Source organism: Malurus melanocephalus, unplaced genomic scaffold (genome assembly GCF_030028575.1).
Source record: "Malurus melanocephalus ecotype Western Australia unplaced genomic scaffold, MMel_1.1 scaffold_68, whole genome shotgun sequence".
Lineage (NCBI taxonomy): Eukaryota > Metazoa > Chordata > Aves > Passeriformes > Maluridae > Malurus > Malurus melanocephalus.
The window spans coordinates 1,440,728-1,467,499 of NW_026623300.1; the positions used below are offsets into that span (position 1 = coordinate 1,440,728).

Sequence of the window (26,772 nt, forward strand, 5' to 3'; positions counted from 1 at the left end):
RTATATATATATGTATATACACACACCCATATATACATGGATATCCTTTTCCCCACTGTAGCTGCAAGTGGATCTTTCCATGAGGTCAACACACCAGCCTGCCTGTCATCCATCCTGCCCCTCATGACAGGCACAATGGGGGTGAGTTTGCAGGACAGGAGCAGGAATAACACTCTCSTGGAGCATCAGTCCAGGAAAAGAGAAACCCCACTGTGCCACGAGTATACTAACACACTCAGGAAAACAGSTGCCTCCAAGTGGTATTTACTGCAAGCTATCAGAACCCCAATTCACTGCAGGAGGATAATGCTTTTAGGGTGACCTCCCTGCTCTCACGTGCTTTGATAGATACAGAATGCAATAAACAGACTGTCTCAGAAAGCTCTCCCTAACCAATCTGCAAGGCAACACAAAAGAGTGATATTACTGGGTTGTGATGGCTCTCAGATTTCTGTACTGCAGCTTTCAGAGACCAACTGGGGAAATGCGTTATGAAAACAAAGGAAAAGAGAAGGGGAATTTGCAGGAGTCTGAGCAATAACGTGTTTTGTGTTTGAGCTTGACTGTTCAGTAGTATCGTATTTCTACAAACAAAGTGGTAGCTATATCTTGAGTTGCTGGAGATGTGTGAGCTGTGGTGGTGCCCCTCTCTGTCGCTGCACTGTTCTCTTTGGGTAGCACCATGGAGAGCACATTCTCACCCCAGTGGTAGCTGTAAAATCAAGGACAAGGCTCTGCCTTCCTTCTGATCATAACACATATTTTATAATTTCCTGCATGTCCCCTTCCAAGCTACATCCACACGTAACAGGACTTTACAACCCATACTCATTTGCACAGTGCTCATGACAATAAATACAGGGTCTCAAAGGATTGTTGGACACTGCAGTTACCGCCTGGCCACRAAAGCAAATGTCTGCAGCTAGTCCTTACTGGGAGCTATCACTCTCTGCTAGAGTGCTGCAAGAGTGCAGTAGCTGATTTAAAAAATAATTACACCACACAGCAACTTGTGGTACCCATATGACTCCTATTATATGAAGCAACAGCTGTGGCCCATGCAGTCAGAAAAAAATATGCTGTGACTGAGCTGTAGCTCTCCTATAGAAGTTAAATGTCTGGTAATGAGTCAGGGGACCATCACATCTGGGTGCCACTCACYCCTTTCTGCTCCTTGGCACCTGAGGAAAGGGGGCAGATAACAGGAAGACATCACACTTCTGTGATGTTGAAGCCCTTTTTAATGAATATTCAGTTCTCAGTGATCTGGACAACACCCAATGAACTCCATCTGAAATGTCCTAGGAGAGGGTGGTATGTAAGAGCATGGAGAGCCTGGTGTGCTCATGGGCAGCAGAAAAACTGCCACATACCAAATCAGCAGCTGGGCTCTGCGTATCCAGAAAGTGACTGCCACCACAATATGATGAGCCCTGCTGCCCCATGGCCAAGATAGACTGCTCTCCTCTCCTAGGGAAAGAAATTGCTTCTAAAATCTTCATTGTAAGTGAGGATTCACAGCATTCTGTTTACTCCTGCAGGTGTCCTTTGGCCCACTTGCTCAGTTTGGCAGGCAGCAGCATCCAACCATGCTTTTCCCAGCACAGGTTAGCCTATCCTTCCATCCTCTGTGTGACTTGCTGAGTTACAGCAATCACCAAGCATGCAGAGAAGGCTTTATGATCCTTGARGAAAATAAATTAGACTACTATGTAACATTAGTTGTCCACAGCTGCATTAATAAAGAAACAGAGATTCCCTCATAACTGGTTGGAAAGAAAATAATTGCACATAGAGTACATTCTAGGAATTAAATAATTTTTTTTTAGGAATTACATATTTTAGAAAGGGAGATTTAGAGGCAAGTTGAATGACAGGGGATGCCATCTGATTTTTTCTTCCTTCTTCAGGAAACAGTCTTTGTTCAACACTGTATGTAAATGTCCTTAAAACACAGCCAGAAGTAATAGGAATATAATCAATACTAACTATGAACAGAGACATTTTTTTCTGTAGCTGCAATTAGCTATTTTTCAAAGAGCAGCTGATGAATAATGTATGCAAAAGGGTGGGTGGAAGGATTATTTAATTTTTCTTTAAGCAGATTATTTTAGCTTGGGTGAAAGACTACCAAGCTAAAGAATAGTGTTCAATAACACACAGTGTATAAACAGCTGTGGCTTAGCACATAATAAAAGCTATTAAGAGGCTGAGCCAAAAAACATATCTAGCTATGAGGAGGAGAAAGAGGCAAAGTACCGTGTAATGACTGCCTCAGCTTCACATTTGCCATCCTGCCTTTGTGCACAGGAGTCCATTCTGCAGCCTAAGATCTCACCTTTCTCTTCATGAGGATTTCCTGAATGGCTCCAGATGATATCTTGGCCTTTTAGTAAACAATTTTTTTTTTTTTAATTTCAAGGCTGCCGGATGACTCAGTAGAGATTCTAGAATATGAATTGGCCACACATGCAGGTAACAGGTGACAACAACAGTGGTCACCCATCAGCTCTGGGTGTCTTTGGCATGCTGTACCTGGGGCAAAGCAGCAAGGAGGTGGATAACACCAAAAGCTTTGGCTCCATCCTCTTTACTTCATGGACTAACCAAGCCCGTGAAGGGTAAAATAGAAATTCACCTTTGCTCTAACAGGAGAGGAGATTTTCCATTGTGCCTCCACTGAGCTGATTTATCACCTTTCTCCTCTGCTCCCTTCTCCTTTGCAGCACAGGTCTTTATCAAGGTTACCTCACACTTTCCCTGCTGCACAAAGTCATGCTGGCACATTTTCCCTGCTCCTCTGCAGTTCAGCATCGCCTTGGCCTGAGGTCTTGYTGCAGACTGCAACTCTTGGTTAGAAAAACAATCTGAGCTGGTTTTGTGGCAAAGTTTATTCTTGGTTTTGCTTGTGTTTACCTCCAAGTGAGCAAACGGCTTCAGTGCATTTTATCATAATGCTTTGCATAAGCATTATTACCACAGATCTGCAGTTACTACAGTTTCCCCCTCACTTAATGCACCGAATGGAAATAAAATGCACTAAATAGGAAATTAATGTACTTAAGGAAATAAAGGAAGTTTTTTACCTCATATTCTCTTTCCTGTGAACTGTCAGATACATTTCATAGACTCTCCCTTGTGGAACGGCTCCCGCTGGGATCAGCAAGCTCACTCCTGAGGAACACAAGAGACACAAAAGATACAAAATGGAGAAAAAAGAGGTGAGTAGATCTGTGAAGAGGGTTGACAGGAGAGGCAGAAGATGAAGCCTGTAATGCCAGATTTTCAGTCAACCTCACCAGCAGACTCTAAATGACCTCAGCAGCTYGGGAGAAAAAGCATTTGCTGTAACCCTGGTGTCTCCAGTACCCAGCTGCCTGTTCTTATTCCTCTTTTGCACTGGCATGGAAATATGGGAGTGGAAAAGAGGATTTTCTTCCCTTTCATTTTATTTAAAGAGCAGACAGATGGTTACGCTGTTGCTTACCTTGTAAAATGATGGAAAAACAAGCAACTCTGACTAAAATTTCCAACAGCTGTAATGGGACATCTCTCCCTAGGCAATTCTTACTTAATTAAGATCTGGAAAAAAAGGCAGTGGAGCACTGTCCCAGGAAGCAACAAGAACTAGTTGTTTCCTGAAAGATGACTTCTGTGTCTGGCATCCTKGCTTTCAGTGCAGTCAGTTTCTAGACTGCCAGAAAGACAAACCTGGGTTTTTTGGTATTTTGGAAGTGCCTAGTCCTAGAAAGTGGCTTAAAACTGGGGTAACCAACCTGGAAAAAAATGTGGGCAAATAAGCTCAGTGTCCTTTTCAGTAACGATTTGCTGCACACTTGATTAAAAAACACTGCTCTTACAATATTTCCATTTAAGAGATGTCAAACACAGCCCATGAACTGGCTATTTCACTCTGCTGGACACATCCCAGCCAGCTCTCTGTGGAGATGGGGAGGATTAGCTGGAAATCAGTGGCAAGGATTTGCATACAGTTACTGGTACACAGCTGAAAACTGACCCAGAAGAAGACATTTACACATGTGCCCACACARGAGAGACTTTACAGATGCCTTGAATGGCCCTCCCTCTTTTCTTAAACATACAAGTCACAGTGCACCTGTACACCTGGGTGTACATGTACACCTAGAAGCAGCACAAAGGCATAGAGAGTAGCAGCAGGCAGATTGTTTTATTTTAGAAAATCATTACTTTAATCATTTTGAAGCGATTACAGCACCAAATGTTTTTTTCTTCACAAATTGATATTAATGTACGTGAATTAACTGTGACTAATGGACTTTGCTGATAATGTGCACCACTGTGGCATAAGAAAACTGAGTATCTATATCTATCTTCAGCTGCTCCTCAGAGAAATGGGAAACCCCAGACTATGYAGCACGAATTTACAATGTTGCTTATCAGTCAGCACCAGATTTATTGAATTAGTTCAATTTTTACTTAAATGTAACAGATATTTTTGCTTCCCGTTAGAAGAGTGGGGCTATGGCTCCAACCACTTTTGGCTGCTTCATGGGCAGTGTGGAAATGCACTCTGGAAGGACCAAATCATCCACATCCTGGGTCACCCAGGCATTGTGCTTCCTCCAGAACATCAACAAATAAGAAGTGATCCAGCAAAGGAGCAGGGGACAGGGGTAGGCATTATCTCCTTGGTCAGGGCACTTGATGTAAAATGGTCAACCTGTGAGCTGCAGTGTGTTGTGTACTGTGGTCCTGCCTGAATTCAAAATTCCAGTGAAATTGGGCAGGTGTGTTCCTGCATGTCCTCMACATCAAGTGTTTGATGTATTTGATTCATTCTCCCTTTAGATATTAATGCAGCTCTGCAGTACTGTACTAAACCCATAGGAATATCTGGGTGCTGATATGTAGGAAACAAGCAGCAGAATGGCTCTGCTGAAAAACCTGTCAGAAAGACCTGAGCACTCCCAAGGCTGCCCAAGAGCTCCTTGGATGCTCTGAAATGGCCTCCTGATGCCAGGGTGGCCTGAGGGGRACTGGAAGCCAGATTTTGTGCTCTGTAAGAAAGATTGAGCAGCACTGTGCAATTACATCAACAGGCCCTCAATGCTCAGTCCCTCTTTTTCTTAGCTGTAAAGGCAGTCAACAATAACTTGAGGTAAAAACCCTTCCAAAAATAGTATTCTGCTGTCCTACTTCAATTGCACATAGCCTGCAATGAATAGGAAGTGGAACAACCAATTTTTAAAAATTAATTTGTCCTCTTTTATGTGCTATGGAAAAATAGAGACAGTGTATTGAAGTTCCTGCAATAAAAGGAAAAGGTGATGTTGAATTGCACTTTGCACAGTGGAGCTCTGAAGCCTTGCATGTATCAGAAAATGGCTGAGTCCTCCAATACTCTGTTTAGAATCACAGAATCATTTAGGTTGGAAGAGACCTCTAAGATCATCRAGTCCAGTCATTACCAGCACCATGTTCCCCACTAAATCACACCCCTAAGCATTACCTGGAAGAAGAGACCGACCCCCATCCTGTTACAGCCTCCTTTCAGGTAGCTGTGGAAAGCAGTTAGGTCTCCTCTCAGTGTTTTTTCCAGGCTACACCATCCCAGCTCCCTCAGCCACTACTCCTAACATTGTGTTCTTGTAGTGAAGGGCAAGTCTTCCTCAAGTCYGCAGTGTTTGAAAGGTGGCCAGGATTAGGGTAGAAGACATTTGAAGTACTTTGGTGGATGCAAATGAAGGGAGGAAAAAACCCCATCTATTTATTTGATCAAAGAAAGGGCTGAGTCTCAGATATTTCCCAGACTTTCTCCCCTTACACAAAARCAAGCCAACATCACTTAAACCCACAAACAAGTAAGCCAGCATGGCCAGTGCTTACCTGAATTGGGAATTACTAGGTGGCCTCCCAAGGAGTTGAAGGTCCCAAAGGCAGTGCAGGATGGATCAGTTTGCCGAGCGAGGCTCTGGTTCTTCACGTTCAGGGTCTCATTCTCCAGCAGAGACTGTGTCATCTGTGGGGACAGCTTGGAGGAGAAGTCAGAGAGGTCATCCTGGGGAGTGACTGCACCAGAGTTGTTATAAACCTTGATCTTCAGGTTGGGCAGTGGGTCCAGGATTGGAGAGTTGGTCATTGGGATTTTATCCGAGACATCGTGCAAGGCGTACACRGGACCCCTGTACATGGCTGCAGCAGAGGTGAGGTCTGGTGGCACAGCCAGCAGGTCTGCAGTGGAGATGAGAAAGAAGAACCACAATTACTTCCGTACTCTAATGACTTCATTCTGAACCACAATTTAGGTTTGCATTCTGCATTTTGCCTTTCGCTCCAARTGCTCAGATATGCAAAGTCCCTGAACCTTCATCTCTGTTTCCATGAATCTCTCCAGCAAACTCCCAGGGCTCATAAYGCCCCAGCTGCTGTGGAATCCAATTGCCACACAAAATTACCGCCTGTTTCTGCCCTGAAGGTTTTTCTGGGATTWTTTTTCCAGGCTGCACTCGGATTTCAAATAAGACACGCTTAGCTTCAGGGCCGGATGTTTTCATTGCTCAGTAGATCTAGTTTTAACTAAAAACCCCTCCCTAAATGCTACATGGAAATCATTAACCAATTCACCCAAGTGGCTTGAAGACAGTATTCCTGAAATAAAAGACACAGCAAGCCTATGAGGTCATCATGTCTATGGTTTCCTGCAGGGGCCATTAGTACCTGCCATACTCTTTTTTGAGATTTGTTTTATGAGTTTCTCCAGCAAAGAAAACACTTCTGCTAATCTTACATGTGGCAACTCTTTTGTCATCTTAACTCTTACTTTGATTTTTTCTTCTGGTACAAATATTGGGAAAAAAGAGGAACTGTTCAGCTGAAACAAGTGTCTTGATAAAGGCAGGATGACCTTTAGAGTGTTTTTTCCTGGCCAATGAAGTGAGGAAAAAAATCAAGCTGTTATGCATCAGTAATAAAAATATTTGTTATTAAATGATGTTCTACCACAATTTCTTGTATATTTGTCTATTAAAAGCACAGTCCTTCTCAAACTACTGTTTATACCCGTGGAGACAAGGCACAGGGAAAAAAGCCATTAGTGAAATAAAGGGGAGGGAGATGTGACAGAATTACTGTAGTATCACTCCTGAAATACATCCTGCCTCCGTTGTTTCTGTCACAGCTTTGCCTTTGATTTCAACTTGAGCTGGACCTGTATTTCCATAAATGTGTCTGAGTTTTGCTCTCACATTCATGTTCTCTCTTCTGAAGTTAAATTCAGCTGCTTTATACTCTTGAGCACAGCTGAAAAACGCCAGCATGGGCTTTGAGCAGTCGACAAGCAGAAACAAATGAACATGATCCTTCTCCCTTTTATCAAGTGTCATCCACCGTCCAGGGGGTATCATTCACACAGCCCACGAGATCCTAATCTGATGGCATCTTCCCGAATTGGTCAAAATGCAGTGAAATGCCAACTAACCTTGCCTTGCAGCCTTGATGTTGACGGGCTGAAACCCCCCATTTAGCGCCGAGGAGTCGATAATGTCYGACTCAAAGTCACGGTGGTTCTTGCGATAGACAAACAGGGCCACGACCACGGAAATAGCCAGGCACACGATCACGGCGATGACGATCCCCACGTACAGAGCGACATCGTCCGAGTCAGGGGCAGCTGCAGGGAGAGAGAGGCAGGAACCTTCAACAAAAGTCCTCCTCACAGGGACTTTCAAGAAACACATTCTTATTATTCCTGTTTCCTACAGATATTTACTGCCTTTTTTATAGGCTAATTTAAAATCTGTTTCCAACGCCATATAGCACATCTGTGCCCTTTTGATGGAAAACAATCCTTGATTTCTCTCTGTGTTCTAACTCTTTCCCTAKCCACCTGTTCATCTATCTAATACCAGTGAACTACCAAGCAAAACACGTTGTAGGCTTAATCTCATGTACCAAATTCACCCTATGAAATGAGACAGTATGTCTTAGTGACATGGTATTTAGAAGTTCATCTGATACTAAAACCATGTGGGTTTTTTAAACTTCAGAAGCCTTATTTTTACTTAAAAAAATAAAAGAACCCAAATTTTTCATTTTTTATGGACTATCAGGACATATCTTTGGTCTTTATTTTTTTTTTAACTATAACATGTCAAACCATTACTCCCTTCCATCCATTTGCCTTTAAAAAAATAAACTARTAAAGCAGAGTATCAAACACTGAATTCTCATCAGTGGCATTAACACATTCATATTTAAGTAAAAGCTGAAGCAAGCACAAGAAAAAATGTGGTAATTTACCAAAAGGAACCAAAATTTATTAGAGCTGTCTTGTGAGGAAATGGCTATGATATTTCTACTAGCTGCTCATACCGTATCTTCAGCACCAATTCCAAGCTAATCTCTAGCATCATTATCCACCAGACATTTTTTTTCCAAAAGGTCTGAATATGTGATCAAAAATTGATGTATTTCTATACAGCGAAGAATCCCATTTTTAGAAATAGCCTAATGAAAAAAGGAAGTGCAAAAACAAATCAGACTTTCTTTAGTACCCCATTTTAGTTAGTTTGAAATGTGTGAAATCACTTTTATTTTATCTCCTTCAGCCATTTAAGCCAAGCTGCCCTCCAGCTGCAGAGGTGAGAGCTGGCAGATGCAGGAAGGGACTGATCAATCTCCGTAYGCTCTGGGCTATCAGACCTTCAATTTACCAACCTTGAAACATCCTGTTTTTAGCCCAGCAGTTCAGGAAGCAGAGCTCTGAGTTCCTGTTCAAAGAAAAGTTACCCTTCCACCACATTCCTTCCATCTGCTAAGGGAATTTTAATGAGAGGATGGCTCGTTCTCTCCACTTTCTGTCTTTGAGGTGACATCTTCTCCCATTTCCCTTCTGCACAAGGGTCCTCATCATTCTGTGTCTGCTGCTAAGCCCTGTGCCTAGCAGGATGTCACTTTCCTTGCTGAATAAGTCCCTTTTTTGTCTAGTCACACTGAGCTGGCCTAACAGCAAAGCCTGACTCAAGGAACAGCATCAAATTAACATCCAGGAACATAAAATCAAACATTAAACTTACAAGAAAATCCATATTCATTCTGGGTTCTCTGCTCAGTTGAAATAGGATAAATGAAACCTTGAAAAGAAAAGAAATTAAACAAAAATGGGAACAAAATCAAATGAGGAGAACAAAAAAGTGAAACATGAAAAATAGTTTAATTAAAAAAAAAGGAGGAAAAGAAACTGATGGCACTTTAAAATTCTGATACAGCACAGAATTATGATTTTGCATCCCCTGTCTCCTCCAGAGCCTTACTAAGAATTAATAAGCAGGCAGATTGAATTTCTAAGCCAAAATCGGTCTCGAGTCACTAACTTTGGAGTGCTTAAAGTCTTTCTTTTATTGAGCATAAACTGTAATGGATCTAATTTATTTCAGACATCTAGGGTCATTAGCATATGGAAAGTCTTTTTATCCTTATCCCTGCCATATGCTTAAATTCCCAGGACATGTTTGGTGAGGCTCTAAACAGTTTTTATATTTAATTATAATGGCTTGCTGTTGATCTAATAGAGCTAAAGGAAACCTGTTGTCACTGGTCAGAGGTTAAATACTGATTCGTGGAGCAGTCTATACAMAAAGCCCTCTCCCTGTATTTCCTTGGAATTATTTTATCCTGTCCTTAATACATGTTCAATAGGAATTCCTCAGGGAGCAAAGAATTTGTCAGCAAACAGTAGACCGAGTGGTTTCTCTTTGAAATTACTGCAAAATCAATGAGGCCCCTGGGGTCAGAACATTATTTATTTGAAATCTTTGCAAGCGCCGCGCATCGACCAAATCATAACACGATTTACAGCTTTATTTTGGGATGGATAAATAAGAGATATCGTCTCCTTTGTCTTTTYCTTCTGCAGTCTCTACAGCACAGCACACTGGAGCTGCTCAGTTCACACAGGAGTCCTGTGAGCTCRCCAAGCACCTCCCATACAGCAAACGAGTGAAATGCTCCGAGTCTCACCCCGCTGGAAAGGCAAAGGACAAATCCAAACCAAACAGGGTTTGGAAATTCAAATCCTGTCTGGGATAGGAATACAGTCAGGGTAAGAGAGAAGGTGCCTCTCCTCCATCACCTCCCCTTATGTTCTTCTCCAGGGAATTTCAGTCCCTCCCCTTTGATWGCACTGCAAGCAGCTCACAGAGCTGGGGACTCCCTGCAGGGGAGACAAACATGGAAAATGCACTCCTGGTGTGTGCCTCATGCACAGGATTGTGTCACAGGCCAGAGAGATAATCCCCAGCTCCCAGAACCGCTGAGCTTGGATGCTTGGCACCTGCTGTGCCCGGCACATCTCCTGCTGTTTGGCTGTATTTCTTGCTAACGAAGAACAAAGTTTCCAGACATTAACCATTGCATGAGTTCTACCTTATCTTAAATAACAGAGCAAAATCATTGATTTTTGATGATGATGCTTTTTTTCCGGGACATCATGGGACAAAATATACTGCCTGTAATCTCTATTTAAAGTTTTAACTCACAGCAAGGATTCCAGCCATAMAATTGCTTTTAGAAATTTCCCTTTGTTCTTTGAGGCAAGTTCACCTGTTGTGTACTCTCAACATGCATGCTCAGTCTTTTGTTAATAACTGCCTTCTACTGGTGCACTTGAGGTATTGGCCATGAAAAGCCTGGTGAGGAACTTCTACAGGCTCAGTACTTCTACTCACTCAGTGAGTGCTCAGCAAGTCTGGGCATGATAGTTCCAGTACCCTAGGTAATCCCAAATACTCCCCAGATGAGTGCTGATGCCCATAGTTTGGAAAATCTAAATTTCAGTAATAGCTTTATGCCCAATATTTTATTTGGCAAGATGTCTCTGGAGAAACCAAAAGGCAGGCAGAAGGAACTGAAAGGCCCAGGGACAAAGTGGAATTTAGGCTGGATGCATCTGAATGATCTTTTGTTTGTACAGAAAACCACTTGGAAAGCTGAGGATGTGTCCCTTAACTTCATGAACCCCAGCATATTCCTGGGGGAGCTGGAATGGAGCAGCACATGTCCCCTGGTTCTGCATCACCCATAGGGCTTGAGCTCACCTGTGCAGAGCTGGAGAGGTTATTCCCTTCTCCTTACATTGCATCTGAGCTGGCAAGTTTTGTGTGCAAGGTTGTGCATCATTCCTCCCACCTCTGAAGGGATCCAGCCACTGTCGCTCACCAGGCACCAAAAATGGCACCACCTGGACCAGCTGTGATGTTACTGAAAACATTCTTTCCTTGCAGGAAAATGGAAATTCAAATCCAATTTTTTTTTCAGCGAAGTAAACTAGCGCGGTCCTCCAATATTCTGAAAGAAATTTACCCCATTGCAAYCTCTCCACTGATTCTCTTACTGAGAGCTAGAAAGAGCATCCTTGGAGCTACAGAGGAGTGACACCCATTTCCTCTCCAGAAATGTGCTGTGCCACTTCTCATTGTGCCATCACTCAAACATGGCAACTACAGGCTGCTTCTGCYGTTTGGGTGGGAGGTTTTACAACAAAATTAGTTTTGAGCACTCCTTTGTCACTCTTCCAGAAGGGAGTGGGCATTGCAGAAGGCTTTCAGCCATGCACTGGTGCTGGGCAGGAGGAAGGCTTACTGCTATGATCCCAGAACAAGAGAACAGAGATTTCCATAGGAAGCTGGCTGTCACACTGTTCCCTCTGACTGTGCCTTCAAACAATGGAAAAAGGACATTTCCATCAGATAATGACACAAACCTGCTGGGACTAGTAACTGAAATAATGAAGAATGACTTCCCTCCTCTCTTCAAAGTAATTGCAGTGAAGAGAGATTTTTTTTTAATTTTTTTTTTTTTTTAATTTTCCTCCTTGTACTAACAGCACTGCTTGGCAAATACCTAAGGGACTTCTACCAAGGAGATGAACATTTTTAATGAGTGTGAATTTAGAAAGGTGCTGGAGGGTTTGACTCTAGAAAGGCTGCTGACTCACACTTGGAACAGCTGGTTTCCCAGTGAGCTGTTTGGAGAAAAGTAATTTAAGCTTCTTCCTACAGCTTGTTGGGAAATGTGTATTTTCAGGAGTGCTTTTGCTGTTTCATTGTGTAACTTACTGTTGAATATTATTTTACTGTGTAAAATAGCAATAATCATATTCTGTGCTTGCACAGTGCCTGCTGTTTGAAGTTCTCAAAGGCTTACCAAAAATGGGTATTTGTTTCCCTCATTCTAAAGTACCTCACTCTATGTCAAATCCAGAGAATCAGCGGGAGGCTCGGTTAATGCACAGGAATCAAACCACTGTAATTGCATGGTAAAGACATTCAGTAAAAAAGCTTTAGTTAAGTCAATGTTTCTCCATGCATTCTACTTTATATTCCAATTTAGGTTTCTAAATACATTTTTTGTCCCTGTGGAAGTGCTTCTATCAAGTGACAAAGGTGGGAGTTTTTAACTAAATTAATTACACTGGCACAGATCCTTTGTACTAAAGCAGATGTGTCATTAAAAAAGGTGCTTCGAGTAGACATTGCCTATTTTGTTTCTAGAAAGCACAAGAACAATTTAATCACCTTTATAATGATGCCACATGCGGGAAAAGTGAAGAAGGGTGAATATGTCAGATTGTACTTGAAAAATTAACCAATCCAACCTTGACATATAGAAAAGACTTCAGCAGGCTTTTTATCAATTTACTTTAACTCAATTTATGCATCAGTCACACTTGGCACTGATTTGGGAAATTGTGACCGTTTAGCTAAATAGATTGTGAAGCTCATTTAATTAGTTTGGTGCAGCATGGGAAGACAAGATGATCCCCAAACATTGGGAGTCTAGCTTGAGCATCYTGGTCCCACATGTCTTGTTCTGACCTTCTGGAAACACATTAGTGCTCGAGGCCCCGGGGGACACAGCGGCTGCTCCGTGTCACTGAACAGCCCTCGGCGTACCTGTACCCTGTGCCTCTGGGGACAGCTCTAACAAACAGCCTGGCTGACCCCTTCCACAGCACCAGCTCATCTGCTGCAATTTGCCTTAAGAGGAGCAGATAAACCTAAAGGGCTGAGGTGAAATGAAGCATTTAGGAACAGAGAATGAAAAATAATCGTCCAGAGATTATTCCTTCAGATTGGCATTTAACAAATTGTCAGCAGAGTCACCAAAACAACTTTTCTAAGCCCTTTTTCTTCCACTGGGAATGAATCTGCTCCTCAGCATATTCATGGGCATTTATGTACACAAGATGCTCAGCCTGGGAGCTCAGTATCATGACCATGGGCATTCTGAAATCCTGTGTTTGATTTTACTTAGAAAGCCATGGGAATATGCTGCCTTGGCCTGTGAACTGGCATATTTTAAAGAGAACTTTCATCCCTGTGGTATAAAACACTAGGTCATAGCTTCACGCAGAGAGAACTTTGCAACTGGCTCCCCTTTTTGGTCCTTAATTGGTTTTGCTAGCTTTTCTAGTCATGCTGTATTTGTATTAATGGATATCAATTTTAGAGTGAGTTGACCCGATTATGAAAATACTTTACTCTGCTGCTTGCAGAAAATAAAGTATTTACGTAAGAGAGAAGGAAAAATACCAACTTGCACAGTTTGTATTTTCCCTGTCTACTTTGCCTCTTTCCAACAACTATCTAGGTAAGACAGGTGAAGCAGCTGAACATGATCTTTCTGGCCACATTTTTTGCTAGGGTTAATATAGTTTGGGTCACATTTRTGAAAATATTTACAACTATCTTGCAAAGAAACAGTTTTATAGCATTAGCTGCTGATGTCTCAGTTAATGATGCATAATTTGAGACTGTATCAAGATCAGTGAGAATTGGAGACCAGCACTTCCATTTAATAAAGTGTYGTTTCGGTGTGCATAAAGCATACCATAACTGCTAGCTTCTTTAATGAATCACACTTTAATCTGGCACCACTTGCTTCTAATTTATAAAATCTCTTTACCCTCTCTGTAGCAGTTTCTAAAAGAGCTGAGGTCAAGTAATTCCCTGGTCCTTCTGAAAGCCCAGCCACACAACAGGCCTCAATGATATCCTGTGGCAAAGAACTCAACAGGTTGAGCACAATGTACTGTAACAGCATTTGTCCCTCTTTTGGCTCTGAAATCAATGCCCTTAAATCACCTCTGAGAAAAGAAGGAGCCAGTCATTCAACTCCTGCCTTCCCTTCTCAGGACATAGACAAACAGAAACTAATGCTCACATGCAGATGCTTAACATTTGAAGGAAGCTGTTCTCAGAGGATTTAAAGTAGCTGTGGTATATAAAATGTGGCATGAATTTACTGCAACAACACTCTGTTTTACTGTGATACACACACATCAGATTACTCCCAGTATTTGATAACTGAAAACCAGCAAGCTATTTTTCCTACCAGAGCCAAACAACATGCACCCAATTGCTTCTGTTCTTAATTCCCAAGATGAGGTCTTCTTTCAGCATTAAGTTGTATTACCCTGCTCTTTGGTCCAGCTCCAGAAGTTCAGAATTTAATTTAAAATCTTTGGGCTTTGCTGAAATTTTCTGTAACGAGTGTCAGTTCCAGAAATTATCCTGGAAAGTTTGAATAAAATTGGTTTAAGAACTCAGGTGACTTTTGTCTTGTGGTTAATTTCTAGTTCAATGGATCTTAATGGGCAGAAAACCCCTCAAAACCCACCAAGCATATATTGCTGTTTCCAAATTCCAAGTTCTAGAAATTCAGCCTGTCTCCCTTTCCCTGTAAAATGCCATTCTCAATTCAATGTCAGCCCAATTTCAGGTTTTTTTTTCACTCATGGGAAGAGACATTCATCAATTCTACATTCCAAATTCCATTATACAGAGAAGGTTTTGAGACAAAAAAGAAAAGAAGTTATATGTGCCTAAAAAAGTGCCTGCAGTGTTTGCAATGCTGTGGCTGTGACCTTGCACTGCCAGTTCTGTTTTCTCCTGCCTTACCTCATTCAGCATCATTCCTACAGCTATCACCAGCTTGTTTTAGCTTCTTCTTTATTTTTAAAGGAAATTCGAGGTGATCAGTACAATGTGCAAAGGCTCAAAGCTTTCAGAAAAGACTTCCAAGGACTTTCCAAATATTAATTCAGATGCATTGCAATGGTATTGGCTTCCATTTAAGTCCATCTAAATTTCCACCTGTGATGGACAAGCAGTCACATATTCCCAGTTTATGAGAAGGAATTTAGGAGATTTCATTTGACATTCAGGAGTTTTAAATTGCTCTGTGCAAGTTCCACTGCCCAGAAGCTGCGCATGTTTCCCGTATTTTCTTTTCTACAAGGGTGCAGAATTATTGGTACAAGAGCCATCTTAGAGGAACCCCCATATTCTGACTGTTTAGTGTCAAGGCTTCATGTTCACTTAACTTGTTGCTAATGCAGATTTACCACAGGCAAAACATTAACAATAATATTTGAACTCTGATTGCTATTAACTGTTTCTCTCCCTTGCYATTTCCCAGGAAATGTATCACAAAACTGAGAAGATGTGATTTATTATATCTTACTCRTGGTGGTTAAAAATTAAAAAAAATCCCCAAACCAACAACAAARTCCCTGGAGCTGCAGAAATGTTTCAGACAGAATATGGCCAGCTTCTTCTAGCATTTTCTATTCTAAAGAAAGACCTTCATGATGTCTGTAGCAATGATGCTGAAGGTCAGATATGATATCAGCCATCCCAGAGATAATGCACAGCAATTTATTTTCCTTCTGAAGGACTAATTATTGGCATATTCAGGGTGGGCTAATAAACAAGGAGCTTGAGCTTTTGTGACTGATTATTTACTTGGGTGTTATCTCAGATCTTTCCTGCGTGGGTGGGTTAAATGGGGAGACTCTCTTGCTCTCTCCTTGAACAGGAGTTTATAATATAGTATAATTAAGACTGCAATTATGTTTTCATTTGAAATTAGATCCTGACATTTTGTTAACATTGATAGAAAGGTCTTGCCTGGTTGAAACATGCATGACATCTATATGGGAATGAGGGAAGATGGAAGGGAAGGGTAACTTGTTGCGAAAATTTGATGCGGATTAGAATATCCAAATTTGACATCATGTAACCTTTTGCAGTTAAGGACTTTGATTTTTTTATTGTTAAATCTTATGCCAGTCTTCAGTACCTCAGAGCACACAGGACCTCAGCACTGGGTTTGTTTGGCAGCAGGAGTAAACACGTGCCTAGCACTGCGATTTGCTGGATCTTGTATTTGCAAATTCCATCTTTTCAATGACTGAATGTTACATGGACTTCCTGGGGTTCACTTTGTTGGGATAGCACTGGAGACAGGACACAAGGCAAACAGCCAGATGTAGGAAGGGACACTTGGAAGAGGATCTAGGAGAGGGGATCAAAAGTGTTCAAAATGCTGGACAAAAAGGGTCACGGAAAGCATACATTATCTACATGGAACAGTTATAAAAACCTTTGGCAGGTTTGTACRCTCACACAAAAACTAACTTGTATGCCCCAGTTTACAACCTCAAAAAYCCCAGACTCCAGAATCAGCTCATGAGCTCAATGTATGTTTCCCAGACTCTAGAAACTTCCTTCCCCAACAGGAGTTTCCGTCTAATGATGCTGCCAATACTTTTGTCACTCCAGATTTAGAAATAGAGATCACTGAGTTTTACTTCTGATTATTTCACTTCTTGATGAGCCTTGGGATGCTCAGGTAACTTTGCCCTGCCTGACATCCTGCAAAAATAATGAAATATAYCCACCTGTGTATATGACAAGGAAAATATAAATGTACATTATTGYCACCCTATGGGGTGGTTTTCTTCTACAATTAAATTAATATATCAGTTAGACTTCATAAGATTTGAATTCTTCTTTCATCTATCTGAGTGACATTTTGATTTTTTTTACTGTGTAGAGAAATAGGGAAGAGTAAAAGAAAACCTAAGAGGATAAACAAGAATGAAAAATACAGATGAACAAGGTTGTCCTTTTTCTCCTCTCTGCATGGCTATAATATTTTTTTTAAATTAGTTCAGATTTTTGAAAACAGCCTTACAGCTGTTTGAAAACAGAATCTTACAGCACTTGCTTTTCCTTAAAAATAATGTGGAGGTGGCTCTTTCTGCAGTGACTRGGGTTAAGACAGCGGTTTCAGCGTCTTGGGTTCTGCCTGTGGCTCTGCACTGCTATTTTCTCCCAACACTTTTATCTRCTTCAGCAGTTGGTTTTCTAGGCAAGAGGTCTCAGATGTAAAGGGCCCATCAGATTTTCTCAGCTGGGGATTTTTCATGTCGCTACAATAAAACAGAGATGAGTCGTAACTCYGAGATGTGTGCATAAACTCCCTCAACTGCCACACCATTACATAGTAGTTGGGTAGAAAACAGAATAACGCATCCCTTTACTCATATCAAATAAAATATTACTGAAAATTTTCTCTAGGAACAGATGAGATGCCTCTTTCAAATGAATGAACTGCCCCTGCAAGGCCAAAATAGGCCAGGTGGCTGTATCATTATGCTGACACACTGAATGTACTAGAAGTTTTCTTTTGACCCACATGCTCTTAATAAAACATTTTTTTTTCATTCCTCTGCACACACCAGCTTTTGTTGCAGTGTCCCTTGAGAGGGTTATGCTTACCTTCTGGATTCWGGAAAACATTCCCCTGCTCTTTGCACACTGATCTGCGCTGGTGGACCTGTGGTCCTCATCAAGCTGCTCTGCCCTGTAATTTTTCCCTGAATGCCTGCTTTCAAATCAAGCCAAAAAGGGAAACAAATACTTACTCCATCAGAGCTTCTGACAGGTTATATTAACCTAACCAAGCAGGGCATGCGCAGAATATGTATGTTTTGGGAAGAAAGAGATGCTGGTATCAGGCTAACCTTGCTTTCTACTCAGGACCTGTTTATAAACAGAAACAAGACTGGAAAAGGGCAGCAGTTTGCCATTTCATGCCCAAGCAGGATAAACTGCATCTTTTCCACTCRCTTAGGCACTACCATGGCAAGAAGGAACCTTATGAACTTCATGCTGCCTTTCAGACAAGGATTTCAGAGCCCTCAGCAAGGACCGATCTGCTGTCACCATTGCACATCAATGCACTCCTGACCAGAAGGCAGCCTTTTTAAAAGAAGGACTAGAATTACTAGTGTGATAATAACATCTTTACCGTGGTATGGTACCTTTTCCTCAAGTGCTGCATCTGCTATAACGACTCACAGGTGGAAATTTCCTTTTGGCCTTATTCAATGATAGATTTTTATTCCATTATGTGAGACTGTATAAAGCAAACAATTCCACTTCATAGAGCAACAAGTTTGTGTAGCTATGTAACCCATAGTCCTCAAGAAACATGTCCCTCAGTAYAACCTTGCCTGTAGGACATTTGGCTTTGTGTTTTGGAAAAACCTGAAAGCACAACTAAGCCAGCCTTTTATGAAAAACCACAGTGGTTGACTAAAGCCAAAAGTGAGCTGAAAAAGGGGCACTGGTTGTCTCCCTCTGACTGTGCTACTGCCAACCCTGCAGGTCCCAGGCATGATTGCAGAAAAGATGAAAAGACCAGCAGGCACCAGCCTCATGCCCATGGACATGCTGTACTCGTTCATTCAGGACAAGGACAACACAGATCTGAACACTCACTTGAGAATCTCAGCTGAAAGGATGTATGTGACATGCTGTGAGCATGACAGCTGCATGTCACAACTCAGGTAATAAGCCTTCACCAACTCAGGTAATAAACCTTCAACATAAACATGCAGCACAGATAACTCTCCTCACAGGCTGTCCACCTCTTCCTGATTATCAGCAGAATTTTACACATAATGCACAGCAGAAACATCTGTTTTGTACCACACAAATGATCTCACACTCATTCCAGACCGAGTCTGGCAAAACACTTCCGTTTGTATGTTGCTTTAAAAATGTTTGTGACCTAGTGAAGGGAGCTATTTGTACTGAAGTTTGAGCCAAGGAGRAGAGTGCTTTGCTTTCTTGTTCCCTGCCCAGAACACCCACCGAAGTCATTAGGTGGAACGAGTGAAGGGCTAATTGCAGTGCTTCAGTTTATAGCAATCCCCTGTGAGAAGCAGTGCGTGCCTGTAAAAGTGTTGTTCCTTGCACTGAAGTATTTACCAGAGTACTCGTACATCAAATGGGAAATAATGCAGCTACGGAGGCAATAATGCAGCTAGTGTGGGTGGTAACCAGCCAATTCTTCCTCCACCTACAGCAGATTTTGTTCCAGAAGAACGTATTAATGCTATTATGGGAATTATGAAATTGTTATAATGGGAACAGCTAAACAATATTGTGTACTTGAAAACTTAAAATAGCAATGACTGCCCTAAATTTTCACCACATCTGCTTCTCCTCTTCCSTTCAGCCTGCTGTCTCTCTGTGGGCTCTCTCATTTAATGACTGTTCATCCCTTCATGTTAAAGGAAAAATACTAACTACTGGATAAAGGAGAGTACATGTGTACTAGCAAGGTGATTAGTCTGAATAAATGCAACAACAGAGTTGCATGAGAAATGCCACAGCTAGTGGTAAGCACAAACAACAGCTTTGGGTGTAAAATACTGTAATTACAAGGGATGGAGAAAGCTCCACTGTTTTTATCCTCACAGAAATCGATAGTGGTGCAGACTCGTGCTCTTTGCTGGAGCAGGGGCAGTCTGATGAAAGAGCTTATTGATTTAWCCAGCTGATGCTACTGAAGTGAATAATAGACTGGAACAGAAAGGACTTGTAAATTAGACTCGTTCAATCCAGCATTTTCCAGGATATCTTTTACATGCAGCTACATAGAGATATATATTTACAAGAGAGTTTTTTGTCAAAGCAACAGGCTGGTGACTCTTGGCAAGAGCATCTGCCTACCTCAACCACACCCATGGTGTCAACCCTCAAGCTCTCACTAAAGACTGACAGCAAGGAGGCAGTCCCAGGGCACTTAGGAACAGGATTTGACTAYGGTGCAGGTAAGCAGCTGGCCAACAGATCTCCCAGAGGGCTGTGGCCACAGAGAAAAGGTGGCTGCAGCTTCCTCCATGCCACATGTGCCATGCATGGAGCCACTGGAAAAGACCACTGTGAATCTACAGGTGCCCAGTCTAGGAGAACTGTCAGTTACAGAGCAGATCCTCAAAACCTCAAATAATGTGGAAAGCATGTTGTTTTAGGAATGAAAGGAGTGAGTGCTGCGTGTCTTCCTGGCTCAGCAGGCAGATTTTCTATGAATCTAAACCCACAWGGGCAAAAATATAAGTGTTCAGATTGGTTTTGCATAAACTGGGAAAGAGAAATAAAGAGAAAGAGAGGGAGGGAGAAAGAGCGAGACAGCAGGCACACTGCCATGAAGTACAGCAAATCAATCTTCTCAGCAGTGATGGATYGGGAAGCAGGACTGGAAGTTTTACAGGTATATGAAACCCCCCGAGTATAAAGACACCATTAAAACACTGCCATTAAATTCCAGCACTGAAGGATTATCACGGCCCCTGCAGCGAAGCAGGTCATTACGTGACTGCATATTTTTCATTACCATTTTTTATATACATATATATGAAGCAGAATGGGATTCACAAAACTTTCGCCCTCTCTCCCGCTGAAGACCTCTGCTTTATACTCAGCATCCACTTCCACAAATAAAATGCAATATACCATCAACAGATAAATGAGATCCCTACAGGGCTTTTATTCTGCTGTACTATTATATCTACTTTTCCACAAGATTTCTACTTAAATGGCTCTCTTTATGCACATACACAAAGATGACATACACCTGTCTAAATATAATCTGATAGCAAAGAGCTCTTCTGTATGGGGAAATGCATCTTTTCCTCCTAATTTGCCATAATGACTTATTAACACTGCTGGAACTAGGGGTACGTCAGCTTCCTCACAATAAAAGTCACCAAGATATTATATAGTAAGGCATGAGTGGATTTGCCTTTTCCTATCTTTAGAAATGAAAAAGAGAGGAGCTCTGAATTCCACCTTTCCATTTTCACCATAAAACAAATGTTTTAAGGGATTACAGCTTCATAGGCTGCTGACATTGACTAATAGCTTTTAACATGATGAAAATGCTTGTGTGAGCCCTACTGAGAGAGATATTTGTAAATGTGGTAAACCTCAGAGCAAATGGCCATGCTGTGCCACAAGGGTAGCTCAGAGATCACAACCAACATCGCAATGATCCTACAGAGCACCTATTCAAAGAGCAGACCTAGTTATTAGCTGGTAGTGCCACTTTTCTGTCATCATGACTATTTCAGTCAAAAGTAACCTGCCTCAGAAAATAGAAGTTCTTTACTCCTTTTTTGTGATGGAACTCAAAGCATTTCATGATCTGGACACATAGGGACTGGATGGCTAYAGCCACAATAGAGAGCTGAGGCTCGACACAGGGAAGTGCTGCAAAGAGACAGAATGAAGGAACAGCAAAGAGGTGCATGTGTGGTTTTTGGATCAGGTTATTGTACTAATGAAACGTGAAAGGGAGTTTTGATGTACCAGCAGACCAGAGAAGACCTCATTTCTAAGAAGGGACTGAGTGCAGAGCAGATTAATTGCTCATCAGCGTATGCCAGAATCACACTTAAAACCTGCTTTTCTTTACTTCTCTCTCTATTAGTCAGAAAGCCAGGCTTGTGGCAGGGATAGGCAAAAGCAGAATAGGTTTCAGTGCAGGAGCTGATCTTCATGAAGCTGTAGCATGCTGGTGACCAGATATGAAGTTTGCGTCAGYATTGTGTTGATGCAGTGTACCTCCTTTTACCACAGGGCACCCGAAATTCAAAAAAGGGCCATAACAATTACGAATAGAAACACATGCAACCGCTGTTCCTGACAGTAAGAAGCCAGAAGCCGATCTGCCTGGCCAAGTTCACTCTTTGGAAAATGCTAGCTTTGCCCTAAATGCTCTTTTTTTTTATTATTTGCAGTGCTGTAAGAGCTACTGCCAAGCTTCTCTGGACAGATGCTGACTGTAGAGAGGAGGGCTGTTTYRTGGGGAGGGCCAGCAGAAGGCTCTSTYATGGCACTTTCTAATTCTTCACTGTCTATATTCCAAGCACAAAGAGTGGAGTGTCTCTTGTTGAGAACTTGATGAACTCATTTCTCCTGCAAATGGTTTTGTGACTATAGGCCATCAGTGCTGATCTGCAGCTGTTTTGGGTTTTGTAGTAGCCACGTACATCCCAGACCCCGTATTCAGCACTTACCCTGCATGCAGAGCCCGTCAGTGCAGTTCTTGGAYTGCAGCACCAGCCCCTCGCAGTCCTTCCCCCCGTTCTTGGGCGCTGGGGCTGTGCACTCCCTCCGGCGCCAGTGGGTGCACTCCGTGCCACAGGTGGACCACTTGCTCCAGGATGTCCACTTGCCATCCACTGAGACAAGGAAAGGACACAGCTTGTTAGGGGGTGCACAAAAGTGAGGCCAAGAGAAAGCGATGAATATGTTGGCACAATCCAGCCTGCAACTCCCAGCCATTCYCAGCAAGGCAGGAGAATCACCAGCCTGCTCTTCTGTTCTGTAAATGCACATTTACCCCCACATCTCCTTTCTCTCTGCCCTGGCCCCATTCTAGTCTTTCTTCCCCTTTATATAAACTTCTAASCAGTTTATCTGTGCTTAAAGTGTACAAGCACCAAATCAGGAATCTGTGATTTAATGTTAATATTCCCTRTTAAAAGAAAGACTGAGAGGCACCAATCAATTTCACATGAGCGGAACCAGGAATGTGTTTAGCACCTTTCAAAATCCTGTAAATGATTCTCAAAAGCACTAAACTGAATAGMTGTAGAACAAAATATGAAATTGTGACAGAGCTGGATTACTAAAACTTCACAAGCTGAAGATGACYATGCTGCCATCAATTTGAGTGGGTCAGTAGTAGTAGGAGAGCAATGGACAACAGGACAGATGGCAGAATTTTATCAGAGACAAGTCACCAACTACACTGAATGTTCTGAAACCATTTTGTATTTTTCAGAAGTTTACATCTAAATAACTTCTAAAAGTATGGATACACATCTCTTTGCAAAAAAAAAAAAAGCCTTTGTATTTGAGGATTGTGTATGTCAGGTAAACATCTGCCTCAAATTTAATATCCACATCCCAGATGCTTTACTTGCTGAGACAGCTGGACTGAACAGACATTTCAAATATATTTACATCATGGTTGCTTTCTATATCCAATTTCCAATTCTTTTCCAGATTGTTCAACTTTTGTCTTCTGCATTTTGAATCTCTGAACATTCCCCAAAATCCCTGAATTATAAGGGCTGAGACAACAGTGCAAGCAGTGTGCAAAAGAAGAGCTTGATATGATGTGCTCACTATTTTATCCACTTACACAATACAATTGCATATTAACTCCCTGAAATGTGGGATTTATTAATAATGAGAAGGAGGCTTTTGCAACTGCATGTTCATGAAATGACTGATGACAGCCAAATKATTAATGTGAGCTGTGTGCTGTTCATACTGAACCTGGACACAGAGTGGTGCAAGCTATTTTCTGGACRCTCTGTCCCTCGCAGAAGGCACCTCCGTTGAGCGGGGCAGGGTTGGTGCAGGTCCTCGTGCGCTTCTGGAAGCCTCTCCCACAGCGGCTGTTGCAYACTGACCACTCRGTCCAAGTGGACCAGCCTCCGTTCACTGCAAAGCAAGAGAGAAAGAGCATGGTCACTCCAGCAGCATGGTCACTCCAGCAGCATGGTCACAGCAGCAGTGTAGTCACACCAGCAGCATGGTCACAGCAGCAGCACGGTCACACCAGCAGTGTGGTCACACCAGCAGCACGGTCACACCAGCAGCATGGTCACAGCAGCAGTGTGGTCACACCAGCAGCACGGTCACTCCAGCAGCATGGTCACTCCAGCAGCACAGTCACAGCAGCAGTATGGTCACACCAGCAGCACGGTCACTCCAGCAGCCCAGTTGGGCAGCCCCAAGGTGCTCCTGGTGCTGTGCCCAGCTGCCTCCARCAGTGGCCACAAGAGATGGCACAAGAAGCAGCACTGAACAGGCACAAACCCTGTACAGGTTGAATAAATGCTGATGCTGAATGAAAACCATCACTTGATGACTACCAGGGCTGGCAGGTGACCTGCCTTATCCTGAAAACCAAGCTGACCTGGGCTTAACCTTTTGGTGGAGTGTAAAAGATCAAGATCCCTGCAGGTTCGGAGAGTCAGAAGCCTGCACCCTGAAAGCAGGACCATTTCCAAAGGGAGATAACCTGCACTCCCGCTAATTCTCAGGCACACCCATCACCTGTGTATGCTGAGAGACCCCCATGCTTTGATTAGATGTGGAGAATTTTCCTTTCTTTCAGGAAGATGACTTCAGGATGTCAGGACAACTTCACTCACCCCTCTATGGACACAGCTGCTGCACACAGGAATGTCCCAGCACTTCCCTAACAGATATTTAAGCTTTTTAGAATGAGCTAACACTAAATGCATTTTTTTTCTGTTGGACTTTGGGAAGATATTTATCCCTGGGAAGATATTTATGTTGACTGTCTTTTTCACTGACTCTTTTTTTTCACCCACCTCAGTTTATGGGATAGATGGATGCATAAAGAAGGAGTTGTGCTGCTCTACATAAAAATGTTGTTGTCAGAGTATGGGTAATAACATACTTACTGCTTGGATTCCCTAAACCCAAATGTTTGTGATATGACACAAGCCTTAAGCAGCTCTGGCAGCAAAACCCATGAAAATGCCTGCTCCCTACACGTCTCTTGAATACACTTTCGAAAAATATTCCGTGTATGTATGAGGAAGGGTTGTTGTACGCCTACATCTTTATGTTTCTGCATTCATCTCAGTTACAAAACACGGTGCTCTTGCATGGTCCATCCCTCACTATCAAAAACACTGCTAATCAACTCAATTCAGTCAGTTTTCTATAAAAACTGAAGTAAAAAGCCCTCATTGTAACTTCAGAGAAGCAACTGCTTACAATTAAATCTAACTGCTACCCTGAATATGAAATGAATATTAGGGATAATCATAGGGATCTTTTTCCTACTTGTCTATCCTATAATTAAGCTGATTGTAAGAAACACCAGTTCAGTCAGCTGGCACATAATCAGAGCAGGTTTTGTTCTGGTGGACACCCCCACCTGGAATGCATTTGGGGCAATAAACTCTACAGGGGCAAAGGCTTGGACTGGTGGGGCAGAGCTGCGGCACAACACAGGTGGGAAGAGACTCCAGAAAGGCATCTCATCCTTTCCCAGCCAAAGTATGGCCAGACTGTCATACCAGGACTGTGGATGCTGACACAGAACAATGCTATCCCATGCTTTATATTCCCCTGWTGTTTATTTTAAAGCTGGGTTGTGTGTCTATGAACTGCATTTGCCCTTGATGGCACAGGCAGCCCAGCCTGGACATTGACCACGGCCAGAGTTGTACACAGGCATTGCACATCCCCCTTCCACCCACCTCTGGCTCCGAGTGTGTGTCCATCCACGTGTGACCATGCAAGGCATCACTCACCATAGACTATCACAGTCGCTGTGGTGCTCTTYCTCTTGGCCACGATGTTTTTTGCCACACAGGTGTAGTTGGCTGTGTCAGAGAGCCGGGCTTGCTTGATGATCAGGTTGTGATCAATGGTGATGTAGAAATTTCGGTCTTCCACGGGRTCAATCACCTCTTCGTTCTTCAGCCACTCCACCTTGGGGTTTCAAAGGGCCAGAGGGGAGGCGGTRGTCAGCACCAAGTCACACCAATATGGACAGACACAGTACCTGTGATTACACTACACATCCCAGAAAACACTATAGTCAAAGCACATGGCAGAGGACTCACCTGAYGCATGTCACCAACTGAAATTGATGCCTTAGGAGTCTAGTTTCCCTATTTTTCATGTATCTGTAATCCTGTAATTCTTTAGTGTATAACTCCAGACTCCATACATAGTGCTAAGCTACTGTTCTYCCATTTTTTAGACRAAAGAATTCYTCTCTAGGCCTGAAACTCAAGGACACMTTACTATCTCAGACTCCAAGATACATAAACAACATATTGGGGGAAGCAAACTCAGAGTGAAAGACTTCATTACCTGAATCTGTAATTGGAGGATTAACYTCGATAKGCAAATGGACAAAACTTAWRAAGTGTGAAAAACTTGTRACCAATTGTCCCTTTTGGGTGTAGCCCCTGGGTGAGCTGTGACTGCCCTAAATGTACCTGAAGGCCCTTCAATAAATAGMACTGCTTTTTATTCTCTTAATTTTGTCTAGTCTGTTTTAGGTTTTAGCTGGATTTTGGCATCAAAATATAACACCAGGGCAGAAAGACAGGGGAACACCCTGCATGCCTACCCTTTCCTTCTAGTCCCCTTTCCTCTCACCAGTCCACACAACAGCTGTCCTGTCTTGCCTTGCCTTGAAAACATCAATGCATTTTCAAAGGCTGCCAGGGACTGGATGGAGTCCAGCTGATCTATGAAAAAAGCTGATCTATGCTTTCAGACTCGGAAGCAAGACAGAAGGAAAGGGTGATACCTTAGGAGCATATCTACAAGCAGAAAATCCTCTTGCCACATCAGAAACTATAAATCAGCATTCAGATCTCATGCATTCTTTTCCCTATCTTGCCTAATTAGGCAGTTAATAAYGCACTAACCTTGAGTGTACCTGCCCTGGGTCTAAAACAACAAGGCCCCATATCAGAGTGGATTGCAGTAACAAATCACAAACCCCAATGTTTTTAGGTATATTTACACTCACATGCACATGCATGTCATTGKCTTGCTTCAATCAGAATGAAACAAA

General features: G+C 42.4%; 1 protein-coding gene across 1 annotated transcript in view; it reads right to left on the reverse strand.

Moving 5' to 3' along the window:
- Positions 1–26,772, reverse strand: part of UNC5C (unc-5 netrin receptor C) — a 240,413-nt gene that overhangs the window by 21,245 nt on the left and 192,396 nt on the right. Inside the window, exons 5-11 of the mRNA XM_057366580.1 lie at positions 25,490–25,670; positions 23,469–23,636; positions 22,199–22,363; positions 9,057–9,113; positions 7,460–7,651; positions 5,869–6,213; positions 3,087–3,174 (exon numbers count right to left, since the gene is read on the reverse strand). Of these exons, the coding sequence (XP_057222563.1) occupies positions 3,087–3,174; positions 5,869–6,213; positions 7,460–7,651; positions 9,057–9,113; positions 22,199–22,363; positions 23,469–23,636; positions 25,490–25,670 (1,196 nt within the window). The remainder of the gene's footprint in view (positions 1–3,086; positions 3,175–5,868; positions 6,214–7,459; positions 7,652–9,056; positions 9,114–22,198; positions 22,364–23,468; positions 23,637–25,489; positions 25,671–26,772) is intronic.